The sequence below is a fragment of the Blennius ocellaris genome (assembly GCF_963422515.1).
Source record: "Blennius ocellaris genome assembly, chromosome: 9".
NCBI lineage: Eukaryota > Metazoa > Chordata > Actinopteri > Blenniiformes > Blenniidae > Blennius > Blennius ocellaris.
The window spans coordinates 17,363,330-17,377,001 of NC_137658.1; the positions used below are offsets into that span (position 1 = coordinate 17,363,330).

Below are 13,672 nucleotides of genomic sequence, written 5' to 3' on the forward strand. Positions count from 1 at the left end.
ACTACAACTGTCTACCGTGTGCGTAGGGCAGCGTGTCGCCTCGAACGCACGCGTTATGGACGGCACCTGCTGCGTATCATTCGCGTGTGAATTAGGCTTCGCGGTGTAGGGGGTGGCGTGTTTTAGGGAATGAGCCGGAGAAATCTCCAGGGTCAGGGGAAGTCTTTTTAATTGTCATTGTTCTGTTTTTCATTTTTGAGAATATATCTCTCTGATCGAGAAACAAGTGAAGGCGAAAGCACACGTTTTACTGAAGGTGCAAATTGAGACACATATAGTATAAAATGAGCTTTAGAGTGAAAACCATGAAATGCAGACTGTATAAAAAGATTGAATTTGCAATTACCAGATTCTCCAGACGACAAGTCACACTTTTTTTTTCATAGTTTGTATCCTGCGACTTAAGAGCCGGGAGCGGCATATATATCAAAATATATAACGTGCACAACACCGCTGGTATCATGGTGAGCAGCCTGTCATGTTCTCTTCGGGACGCAGAGCCCTTTAATGTCTTTACCTCTGTCTAAACCTCTCATTTGACATCCCCACGGGCCGGAGTGTTGCAGAGAAAGGGCAGAAATGTGTGTATAAGTGTGAATATAGTGACAACTGGTCATGACAAATCACACTTATACACAGTGATGAGAGAGATGGACCAAACTTGCCACCTGATGGTCATTTTCACACGGAAAACCATGCCATGAGACTGAATAATTTTACTTTTCAGATTAAATGTCTGTACTTGGTCGAGGATCTTTGTGAAATACATTTCCAAATAAATGGGACTCATAGTGCAGTGCGACTTCTATGTGGTTTTTTTTCCTCTTCATGATGTATAGCTTGACTAGTGCCACGTATGCTCTGGAGCAACCTATAGTCCAGAAAATATGGTAAATGCCTCTATCCAGCAGTGGTAGAGTTTTATCTTTATTGCTTAAACGCGATCAACACCCATATCTTCTGGATAAAATCTGGATGGGTCTTTCAGTGTCACTTGTTCCAGATTCTGCAGTTTGTTTTGCGAGCACTTCTTTTAACAGTCGGCGGCTCTGTAAAGTAAAACATGCGTTGAGTTACGGCCGCGAGCATTGTAGCTGTTGCACTTCCTCATATTCTTGCGACTCTGCTCTGCACGCGTAATCAGCTCCGACTCTCATGGGGGGGCTGCTTTCCTCCTCTCTCACCAGTTTTCATCTGCCTCTCTCCCTTTTCCTTCCTCCCTGCCTCTCTCTCTCTCGCTGCCTTTCACCTCTGCCTTCCTTCCTTCCTCACTTTCCTCTCCTTTCTTCCCTTTGTCTCTCTCTAAATACCTTTGTTTTACTTCTAGCGTCGCATCTGCACACCAAGTCGTAATTACCTTTAAGCGAAAGAGATTGAGCTTTGAATGTAGAAAATCGGGAGCTCATTTCACCACAAAGAGCTTTTGCCGGGCTGCTCATGAAACTGTCGACCTTTTGTTAAAACACAGACTTGTGGTCAGTCTGAATTCATATTTGACCTCTTTAAAAAAGAAAAAGAAAAAAAAAAAAAAAAACTAGGTCAGCAGATCTGAGTAAGTTAGGGGTGATGATGTGTGGACAACAGAAAGGGAAGTGACGCTACTGAAAGCAGAAAGGTTTGAGGAAGTATGAGTGATTGACGGCCGGGAATGGCGTTAAAGCTGTTTGAGGCGTTCCGTGCGGTGTCACCGAGGAGCGCAGGCACGCCGAAGCAAATCTGAGCAGCACGCTTACAATGTTTAGTACACTTCAAAGAGCGCTTATAATCTTGGTACGACACCGACAAATCAGAGAGGAACACGTTTCACTTTAATGGCATGGCGAGATAATTTTAGCCATGATAACATGTTTAAATATTCTTCTCAATTACATAGTCAAATGTTTAGCCTTTTATCTGCACAGATCTTTCTTTAATGTGACCAAATGAAATGTGCTGCATCAGCAATGATCAAATCTTCAGATCTCACACACGTACGCGCACGCACACACACACACACACACACACACACACACACACACACACACACACACACACACACACACACACACACACACACACACACACACACACACACACACACACACACACACACACACACACACACACACACACACACACACACACACAAAGATGACTCTATAGCTGTGGCTTCCAGAAAAGGGAAGTTCCTTTTGCAAACATGGAAACGCCCTGTGTGTGTGTGTGTGTGTGTGTGTGTGTGTGTGTGTGTGTGTGTGTGTGTGTGTGTGTGTGTGTAGCGTGACAAAGGGAGGCATGTGTGTGTGTGTGTGTGTGTGTGTGTGTGTGTGTGTGTGTGTGTGTGTGTGTGTGTATGTGTGTGAGGACAGTCCAATGCAGCATCTCATTAGCCTCATGTTCAAATTTAACAGCTTTAAATTACCACCCTGTGTCAGACACTCTGCCATTAGGCGGCTCGTAACTATCTCACTCCAAAGAAACTACTAACTACTCTCAATATTTTGCAAGAAACTTTTCAGAAGCGCAAGACAAAAATGCCAACTATTTAAACAATGACATAGACCCTGAGAAAATTCTTGTTTTCCCACATATGCCGAGAAGCTGAGGCACTGGGGCCGGGCTGGATTCCTTTGTCCTGAGGCCACGACACTACAGGAGCTCTACTAATCACATCTGTCCATGTGTCTGAAAACTCACACGACGACACCAAATCACTCCAAGTGAAAAGGGTTTTCTGGGCTTTTTAAGCTTGGCTAAGATGCGCAGTTACACTTGTTTGCCGACTTTGGATCACTCTTCTCCGTTGGGGGGTTAGTTTCTCGGCGCTAAGAAACACTACCTGGATTTTAACTGCAATGGGCTCGTGCTCAGAGTCTCACTTCTCGTCCGTCCTGCTACCACGGTACTGCTCCTGCAGCCTGCCAAGAGCTACACGGGTGGAGTCTGCAGTGCTGAATGTCACAAACTAGTCAGACACAAGTTTCATTATGGCCAAAAAAAAAGAAGAAACTGTTATTAGGTTCTTTGGAAATGGGTCACGTTTTTTTCTTTCCCAACTCCTTAAGGCCCCTGCATACTCCCCTTTTGAAGCCGTAAGAACAAGAAGGAAATTCGGCAGTGACGTCAGCCAGCTGTCGAAAAAAAAAGAAGCTTTTTCAGCAGGACTGTTCATACTCCGATAAGAAGCTGTCTAAACTCGCAGGCCACGCCCCCTCGCGGCAGCCACACTCCTGTGAAGCGGTGTTTTAACTTTTCAACGGCACAGCTTTTTTCTCGTCTCCTTCCAGAAATACATTTCTCTGAACTGTTTCAGTGATAAAAGAGAACGTTTGTGTCCGAGCCGCCATGTCGGTGTGGCTTTAACTGCAGGAGCCGAGTGATGCGTTCAGGTGCATCATGTAAGCCCCCCCCCCCCGACATGTTAATGAGCTGCAGCACCGAGGTTACAAGCTAAATATGATTGAAATATGACTGATCGTCAGTAGCGAGCTAGAACACGCATGTGCAGCACACGGCAGTGCCCACGTTTTGGCAGTTCGGACGCTTGGCCCGGCCGAACTGAACGTCTTCAGCCAGCTCCTTCTGACGTCATTTTGTTTGGCAGGACTTTGGAGCGCCGAACTTTCTTCTTGTTCTTATGGAGTATGAATCAGCCTTTATTCACTCGCAGTCAACAGTGATGGCAGTGTGTCCTGCAGATTCTTGAGAACACATCATACAAATGGTGGCTTTTTTTTCCTCCCCCCCGCCCCCCCCCGCCCCCCAATCTGTTATTTTCCTGAGTTTCTCTAATTCTAGCAGGTCTTCAGACGCGGTGAGACTCTCCAGTTCCTGGAGGCACCTTGGATGAAAAGGCCCGATTGTGTCGCGTTTGCTCTGGTCTCTTCTAACAGCGTCTGTTTCAGCATCTCCGTCTGCTGGCCAGGAGGCCGTTCCACTGGATTACAATAAAGATGAGGTTAACAGGCCTCCAAGCATCCGCTCACACTGACGCTGGAGGTTTGACCAACATGTTATTGGGTTACTGACTAGCAACTGGTGCAATATAACAGACTAGCCCAGAACGCTGAGCGGCGTGAGTCATGGCTTCAATCAACTCCTGATGTTAGACGTAGGTCAACTGTGTAATGCCCACAGTTTGGAGGGAAACTAATTGGTGACATAGTCTTGAATTATTAAACATTTCATCAAATCACACGCAGTGGATCCGTTCCAAAGGCAGCGGCTGAAACAAACATGCAAACGCTCTCATAGCAACTCGTCATCTTCAAACTTCCCTGTGGTAGAATTCCATGTTGGGAATGAAGTATTAATGCAAGACACGCTATTACGCCACTTCTTTAGCAAGTAATGGATTACTCACACACTATTTGTTGTTAGCATTAGCAAGAGTAGTTATCTCAACAGCCACTAGAAACTCTAAACTCCTGTTAACAAGAGGACGAGCATCCGATAAATCCTGATTAACTAACTCGGGGCCCGTTCACGCGACAAAGTTTTCAATTGGAAGCCGAAAACCTTCGTAGCATGTTGGGCGTCTGTTTACACAACAACTGAAAATGTAGCTTGTTTTCTAATTACATGTCGAGTAGAAATGTGACACTTTTGACTAAAGTCTCACAAAATTAGTATTTGTCTTGGTCTCTTATCAGTATTAGGCAGGTTGCAGGCCTTAAGGCAGCTGCCGGTGAGTTTCCTCTTCATCTTGCACTGCTGCACACTTGCAATGCAGCGCGACAACACTTACAAATAAACAGAGGAAAAGCCCAGATGCTTTGTCAGCAACTAGTCTGCTCACGTCAATCCACAAGTGAGTGTTTTTGGAAGGGGCTCCGCCTGTGTGTGTGTGTGTGTGTGTGTGTGTGTGTGTGTGTGTGTGTGTGTGTGTGTGTGTGTGTGTGTGTGTGTGTGTGTGTGTGTGTGTGTGTGTGTGTGTGTGTGTGTGTGTGTGTGTGTGTGTGTGTGTGTGTGTGTGTGTGTGTGTGTGTGTGTGTGTGTGTGTGTAGTACAGCTTATTGTTCTATAGACCCTGTTCCTGTCCTGGTTTCCCATGATGGGCCTCGCTCAGCTCGCAATCTTAGAAAGTGTTTGTTAAGTATACGTGGATAAACAAACCTTCGGAGTCGCCACTGAAGACTGACTGATGGCGGTCTGCATTGCTGGCGAGAAACGTCATGAGCCAGAATAGTACTGATGGCTTGTGAGTCAGATCCAAACGTTGCGATAATCCCGAAAAAAAAGGTTGGGACAGTATGGGAAAATATGAACTAAAACATGTGTCATACTCAAGTATTTTGCCTTTTAATTCAAATATTAGCTCACTTTGAGTTTGAAAGCAGCAACACATCTCCAAGTAGTTGCTACAAGGTCATATTTGCCCTCTGGTTGGGACTGCAGGCAGCACCTGGACTCTTCTGCTGTGCAGCCAAGCTGTTGTGATAAACACAGTATGGTGATCGAACACTGCAAGAATAAATCTACACAGGCTTCTCTGAAATGTTGATGCAATGCCGTTTTACACTTTTGAGCATCGATGGCCTCTTTCAGGTGTATAATTGGCCCTTTTTTGTTTTCAAGTGGCTTAGTTTCATGATCGTGTCCTCACTTGTGAACTGTATGAACTAACCGAATGACATCTGGATGTGTTTGTCCTTCAATTCAGTGGTTTCCAGTTCAGAAATGTTCTTCATTCTGACGTATTGCCACCTGAGATCATCAGCCAGCAGAACTGACCCCATATGATAAATCCAAGATGGTGACCATTGTAATTTTATGCTGATGCATTTTTATTAAAAAAATAAAAATGGAAGTTTTTGCAGACCCGTAATTACCTCAACCCAAATTTACTTCTGAGCCACTTTAATATACCAGTCTAATGCTGAGTTGAAGTGAATTGACATTATTGCTTCTCTTTTAGAGATGTGTTGCTAACAAGTGGTTGTGTAGGAATACGAGAATGGATTTAGGTAAGCTACTGTTAGAGAGAAGCATGCGAATTAGTGAAATGCAAAAATATCAATACTTCCAACACCACATATGTATGTTATTGGATCAATGCTTGTTTTAAAATATTGATATTTCTGACAATGTAGTTCTCAGATTGATGTGACTTTTCAAACAATTTATTAAGCTGCACCACTCTTATTTCCTGCTGGTTGAAAACGACTTCCATACTTTCATGATGGTGTCTTTTTTTGCGAACATTTGAAAGGAAATACCTTCAACTATGTTCACTAATCACATTGAATCATTATGGTATCGGTATTACTGATACAATAGCGATGTGATACTTTCGCATCGATATTGTATCAGTAATGAGTGGGTATTGTGTTGAGAATTAATTAGTATCAGATTGGTATCCTTTCATTATTGTATTGGTTTTGAATCGGTCTGGTGTTGGTATTCAATCAGTCCCGCATGGGTATCATATGATACCAGCTGTGGCTTCACTTGGTCTCTGAAGGGAAAAGTGATCCGTGGTGTCACATATTACAAATACTCCAAAGAAAAAGAACCATCCATCCATCCCTCCATCCCTCCATCACCATCCTATTTAGGGTAGCAGGGGAAAGTTTAAATGGTATATGAATCACCCATTATTAAGTCAATAGAAACCAACACACAGGAAGAAGCTTTGTCCCAATGTAAAAAAAAAAAAACCCAACAACAACTAAGCTCTCAGATTAAACATGTGGTGGTCTGTTTATTATACCACTATGAATCACTGGAATTATTCATTGAAGTCATCCTGTATCAAACTGCATCCTGTGCATTCCATATTTGGTGATTTCCTCCTGCTTAAAGCATCAATGAGTCTGAGTCACGCAATGAAATTTGTGATTTTTACCCCTTTTGTACAACCACCCTGTGTAACCGCCGACACTGTCCTCACTGTCCTGCGCATCTCTTGCTACATTTCCTCTTTCAGGAAACCAAGTGGTAGTTGTTGGCACACGCCCACTTTCAGTCTTAAACCTCCTTCTCTCGCACGCACACTTCTGAGAACCATAGTCCTTTGAGCTCTGCTCAAAACTGTCAGACAAAAGAGTACAGTAGTATTCCACACTGTTTTAAGTGTTGGACTTTAATAGCGAGTCACAGTCGTACTAAAACAAGATGGATGTGAAAAAACAACAACGACGCCACGGGGAGAGGCAATGTTTTGTGGTGCTTTGGTCTTCAGCCGAGGTTCAGGTCAGACTAGGTGGAGTGACCCGGATGAAACGAATGAATACAGTCCGTCTCCTCGTACCTGTATGCGCACTGCCAGCGTGTCATTGGCGAAATCAGTGGCGTGCGACAGTGAGGCAATGACGAGGCTCTCATTTGGCTACGGTGACAATGGAAAGACAACCGGTTCTTTGGTGGTGCTCATTAAAAGCTGGCAATAGCGCCGGCCCTGAACTAGCACCTGGTTCTTTTTGGTGGAAATGCCCTAATCATGACTCATCATGACCCCTTAAAATCCTGGTCTTGACTCGGTCTACGGCTCGATGGTCTTGACTACAACACTCATGGTTTCGCACACCAAATTGTGCTACACAGTGAACACTGAATTTGAAAAGGTGCGATAGAGGATGGATGAATAGATGTATGTATGTTTTCAGTAATATATGTATCACATGGCAACAATAAGGCATTGTAGTGTGTAGTATTATGAGACTTGAATTAATACCATTCATGTAACTACACGATTGTGTACTAAAAGGCAATAGTAAGCCACGATGGTTTCGATTCTCCTCAGAGAGTGGAATTAATCCTTCTGTTGTATTTCCTGAATCACCTCACATGTATCAGAGCCCATCGTTTCTCCTTCTCCAACTGGACTGAGGACAGACTAGATGCTAGATTTACTCACTTCACCATCTTGTGGTAGAGGTAGGTACTGCAGGACCAGACCGAACAACTTCACGTCAGCAACTTTTAAACTCTGATGTTGTGTAAAGAGATTTCTTTGATTGGAACCTTTAAGACATAGTCTAGTTCAGAAGTTAGAATTATTTTGCCTATTTCAAGGCATGAGACATGATTTTTGACCGCTTAAAATACATTATGCTTTAGGATCTCCTTACAACTGTCCAATCGAATATAATCCAGCTCAATAATTGTCATAAACGGTTAACTGGATAAACTTTGTAATACCTTGTCTCCTAATCCAAGTGTTTCCAATGTTGGCTAACTTGGCTCCCAGAGAGAGATTTCTCCATACGGCAGATTGGGTGTACAGGTCCTGCTCTTTTGCCTTGTTTCAAGCTGGAGCACTTCCTCATTGATTCATGTAACTGCTTCTTGACCAACTAACATCCTGCATCTGAAGGTCTCGTGTTATGCTTAACATACTCACTTTAGGATTATTTATAATTGTACTAATACATACAGTCTTTTGATCGTGCACTTACAATCCCAGCTTTGTATTCTCTTTTTAGCCCCTCCACCTTTTCCTTTAACGCTTCACCTGATTTGAGTATTCAAATCAAATAAACTCAATGTGGCCAGTCACTCACACAGTCACACATTCACCTGCAGGTACGTCTGTTTTTTTTTCTTTCGAAAAGCGAAACTGATCCACTGAGGTGGAGCAGCACACAGATGGGTTATTAGCATCTCAACACATCCAGCTGTGCACGCTGAAACAGGGCTAAAAACACTTCTGAGCAAACCACAAACCACACACACACACACACACACACACGCGGACGGACAAACATACAGATATTGCGATAGGGAAGTGGGCTCCACCCAGGCCCTTTAAAAGATGCTGCAGATGCGAGAGTGTGCTGCAACAGTGACAGGATATTTCAAGTCCTTTCCCTTGTTAACTCACTGGAAGAAGTTTTAGTGCAGCTTTACCAGAAGTGATGTGTCAGAAACATTGTGTGTGCTTGTCTCATGGCTGCAGCTGCAGGCCTATGGGGTGCAGCAATTATAGTCTTAGCCTTGCACCATTTAAATTATGATTGCATGGAACAATCAAACTTAAAAGTCTTTGTTTGCACCACCCCTGCTACTTGCACGAGAGTTTTGTCCAAAAAGTAACAACTCAAGTTGAAGAATACAAAATACATGGTGACTGACTACAGGTCAGTATTGAAAGGACCACCCCAGCATATATTTATTAAGATAAAAGTGTGATAACTGTAAGATATATGCACTGGCACAGCAAATTCTGAAGCTTTTATGTAACTATTTATATTTATCTAGTAAATGCATATTAGAAAGTGACAATAGGCGTTGCCAAGCGCAACCATGCTCACTTTCTTCACTGGACCTGTCATTGAAATGTGTTTACTGGCCATTCTAGTAGATATAGTGATCATCCACGTATGCAGATATAATATTTCATTATTATAATTGGTTTGCATTGATTGGTTGATTGGGAAAAAGGGAGGGCCTGCATGAAGAAGCTTCCATAAAACTGTTATCTTTGTTCCCCGACGTTAATTCTGAAAGAACATGAAACTGTAGATTTGGTGCCTACCTTGTACACTTGACCATACGTTCCATTGCCGACCACCTCAACCAGCTCAAAGATGCCTGCTGGATCCTGCCGTGGAAAACCACAAAACATGATAAACACCAAGAAAAAAAAAAAAAGGCATTGTCATTCCTGAATTCCTGATCCCACATGATTTAGATGTTTCCCTGCATTGATAAACCTCAATGTGGCCTTTATCAGAGTCCTAGGGAGTATGTAGACAACTAATTCATTTAAATCAGGAATGTTGGCGAAACATCCTGGGATATATGCTGGGAACCCAGAGAGAATTTTGATATTTTAACATAACAAACATGATGCACCGCCACATGCAGACCCATACTAATAAATATATGAAAATTGACATATAGTTAAACTTGAATTGGTTGGTTGGGAGATTGTTCAGTTAGTCGATCAGGTGGTCGATTGGCCAGCTGCGCTAATGCTAAAATACACGGGTTGGTTTAACTTATTGTTCCACTGACTCCTCTGGAACACCCTGCAGAGGGAGGAACTACTTTTATTTTTCTTTAGATGGTTTCTTTGAATTGCGTTGCATGAATGATGGTACTGTTCAATATCAAGTGCCGTGGGATAAAAGTGAAATCCCTTTGATCGAATTGCACTAAAATGTCTCTGGTGGTACTTGCATTTATTTCACGAGATTCTTAAACTTGATTTGATATTTTAAAAAGTTCACACGAAAGAGCAGTCTAATAAAATGGGTGTGAGAGCAGTAAAACGTTCCAAAATATCCATATTTTCCTTAGTTTTCATGCAAAAAAAGCTTATGCAGTCTTTAGTATGAATGTTTTCACAGTCAGCCGTTTAACATAGCTTCATGCTAATGCTATTAGGCTAGCAATAAGGCTAAACCGAAACCCAAATATCAATACTTCCAGTACCACCTGTTTTTACACCAAATCTAATCTTTAACTTCATTACTGATTTTACATGGATATGCTTTCTTCAGTAAAGTAAAATGTTGAGGTGTTACGTGTGCTTAGTGACGCTAACTCGGCTGAAACGCAAACATTTGTCACGTTCGGGACTGAAAACAGGAACTAGGAGAAGTGAATTACTGTGAGCCTTTTGTACAAAGTTCAGTATCTGTATCATATCCGTATAGGTGATACGCGCTACGGCTTTTCTTGGTATCAGCTCAAAGCGGACATCAGTGGAGTAACACATGATGGTGGGAGTGTTGTAGAGCTGCATGACACAAGTTAAACAAGCGATAAGCAACAAAGACATACTTCGGAATGAATACAAACACGAGTTTGTTGGGTTTTTTTTTTTCTTTTTGCTGTTGCTTTCAATCACATGTGCAATTCAACAATAGATTCGCGATCAGTTTGACTTCTCTTAAGGCTTTGTCTCGAGAAGAAATTGCTGAGGATGGATTACTACTACTGCCAACTGGCGGCTGAAAGAGGAACCCCTTTTATTCTTCCTTGACAGACGAGGCCGGTTTCCTCGGGTTGCACAAGCGATGGTATTGTTGGACGCTCCGTGTTGGTGTTGGATGCTGGAGGGAGACGGTGGGAAAGAGGCACGTCCCAATGCGTATGGTGGTATTTTCATTTTGAATTAGCCAAAGGGAAACCATACAGGCGCTTGGTACTTTTGTGACTTCACTGCCAAACCTGACCCTGTCTCTGATCCAAAACCTTGACTTGGTGCAGCGAGGAGCTGTTGTTTTCACAGCTGAGCTGACAGCAGCAGATAAACCCCAACGTTTCAGGAAAGTCACAATGCAACAGGTTCACGCCAAGCTAAACCCTGGACGTCAGATCGACATGGCTCATTGCTGAAGGTTGTGAGATGGGGAGGAACAATGAGGAGTTCTCCTTGGATGGGGACTGAGGAAGTGGGGCGACTGTGGGTTAGGAGCTGCAAAACAAGAGTGAATATGTCCTTGATTTTCATTTTCAAATACAGGACAGAGGGTCAGTGACATTGTTTGTCACGGGTCCTAAACTAGTTGGTGTCACTGACTGGGAATCAAGACTGCAGTTTGTGTAGTTTCTGCTTCAGTCAAAACAAACTGATTCCACAAGTTGTGACCACTTGTTGCTTTGTTTCCAGCCCCTTCAAAGTCCACAACCCTGAGTAAACAGCAGCCTGTAAACTCAAACACACACACTCCTTCAGCCCCACACTGTCAACACTAACAACACTGACAACAACGCGGAGTTTTTTTGGTTCAGAAAAAGAGCAGAATCTGGAAGTATCCGTTAAGTTCTGCAGCAACACCCACCACATCCTCCACTGTTTACTCTGAAGGGTTGGGGCTTTTTTTTCCCTTCTTCTTCTTCTTCTTCTTCTTCTTCTCTCAAAAGAAGTGAAAATGTGTGACTTCTCACCCTGAGAGCAGCCAGGTCGATGCTGTCCAGACTCCGGGTGGTGTTTTCCCTCGACATCGCTGCGGCTGGCTGTTCGCGGAGCGGACATGGACATGGACGGTCCTGCTGTCTGTCCCCGCTGAAACCTCTAAACTAACGGGCTTCTCCTCCCGTCGGCTCCATTCCGAACTTCCACAGGCGCTGTCAGGTGACCCGACACGAGCACAAACCACTTCCGGTTTGGGCTTTCACAATAACACACCGGACGTTTTTAACACTGTTTTATAAGAACACTTAGCCCAAACATGCAAACTTTTTCCCGTAGTTTGTATCAAAATATCATGAGTTTTTATTTTAACTAATTTGCTGTTAATATTAAATCGCTTACAGGACAATTTTTTTTCAATATGTACGTTTATTCACAAAATTGTTTCTTGCAATTTCCGGTTAGAAGGACATCGTGTTTATGTTTGACAATTTTTCTTGAAAAGTCTTCATTTACCAAATGACTGGGGGAAAGTTGTGTGTGTGTGTGTGTGTGTGTGTGTGTGTGTGTGTGTGTGTGTGTGTGTGTGTGTGTGTGTGTGTGTGTGTGTGTGTGTGTGTGTGTGTGTGTGTGTGTGTGTGTGTGTGTGTGTGTGTGTGTGTGTGAGAGAGAGAGAGAGAGAGAGAGAGAGAGAGGGAAAGAGACAGACAGACATAGATAGATAGATAGATAGATAGAGAGATTACTTTTCATGGGGTTTAATCACTTTGAGCCTTGTAGATAAAGTTATACAGACAGCTTTGTAGTTAACTGTACTGATCAGTACAGTTAACTACAAAGCTATCTGTATAACTTTATAACATATTTTGTACCACAATAGTTTGTTGTTTTCTTCAAATGAATTTTGAACTTGTTTGAATTCTGAGATTAGATCCAAAAAATGTTGGACATAAAAATATCTATATCACTCTACTCTATTGAAACAGAATTTAAAGCTGTAATCCAAGAAAATGTCAGTCGTTGAAGTTTTTGATTCAGAAAAGTCTTGCATTTACAAACGTTTTGAAAACAATGTCCATTCACACATAAATGGCTGAAACAGCAGAAAACAATGTGGTTAGTGTGGCACTATGTGTACGTTCATAATTAGAAATAGTTGCCCCCCCCTATTTTATTTTATTCTTAAGGTCATTTTGTGTTAATGAATATCATTTTAAGAATTAATCTGTGGCAATACTAGGTAATATAGGGTTCGCCAGTAGAGGGCACTCGGTGCGTATCAGTGGCTGACTGCCGGGAGCGGAAGTCAGAACGTGATGCGGAAGAGAGTGAATCACCGAGCGTGCTCCGGACTGAACAATGTGTTTCTGTGTTGCAGGTAAGCTGGTGTTAGAAACTAGGTAAAAGTGATTGCCAACAGTCGTGCATGGTTATTAGTGCCTGAAAGAATAATTGATGTCAAGTGTAAGATTGTAATGAAGTTATGAAGGTATAAAAGTTACCGCGTTGGAAACCCAAAATGGCGGAATTGTATGCCGTCGCGGGCACATTAAAATACGTAAGCACTGTTATAAGTTGGATGTATATCACAGCAGTAGTTGGTATTTCTTTATTAATGTGATCCGTGATTGAAACTTTATTTTGCACGTTTGTACTTTAGGTCTACATATACATTATGTTCTTCTTTGTTAATAAGCGGAAGGGTTAAGATACTGTATGTGTTTGTCATGGAATTGTGGTTATGAGTGCACGTGTTTTACAGTATGGAGCGGAAGTCAGAACGTGATGCGGAAGAGAGTGAATCACCGAGCGTGCTCCGGACTGAACAATGTGTTTCTGTGTTGCAGAAAATAAATATGTTGCATGGGAGATGAGTGGCCCATAATT

General features: G+C 42.7%; 1 protein-coding gene across 5 annotated transcripts in view; it reads right to left on the reverse strand.

The window, feature by feature from the left end:
* Positions 1-11,932, reverse strand: part of LOC308134730 (mitogen-activated protein kinase kinase kinase kinase 4) — a 56,642-nt gene extending 44,710 nt beyond the window's left edge. For all 5 annotated transcript variants that reach the window (XM_080502505.1, XM_080502508.1, XM_080502506.1 and 2 more), the window contains exons 1-2: positions 11,821-11,932; positions 9,458-9,523 (exon numbers count right to left, since the gene is read on the reverse strand). In XM_080502505.1, the coding sequence (XP_080358631.1) occupies positions 9,458-9,523; positions 11,821-11,877 (123 nt within the window). In that variant the 5' untranslated portion in view covers positions 11,878-11,932. The remainder of the gene's footprint in view (positions 1-9,457; positions 9,524-11,820) is intronic.
* Positions 11,933-13,672: the final 1,740 nt, after the last annotated feature.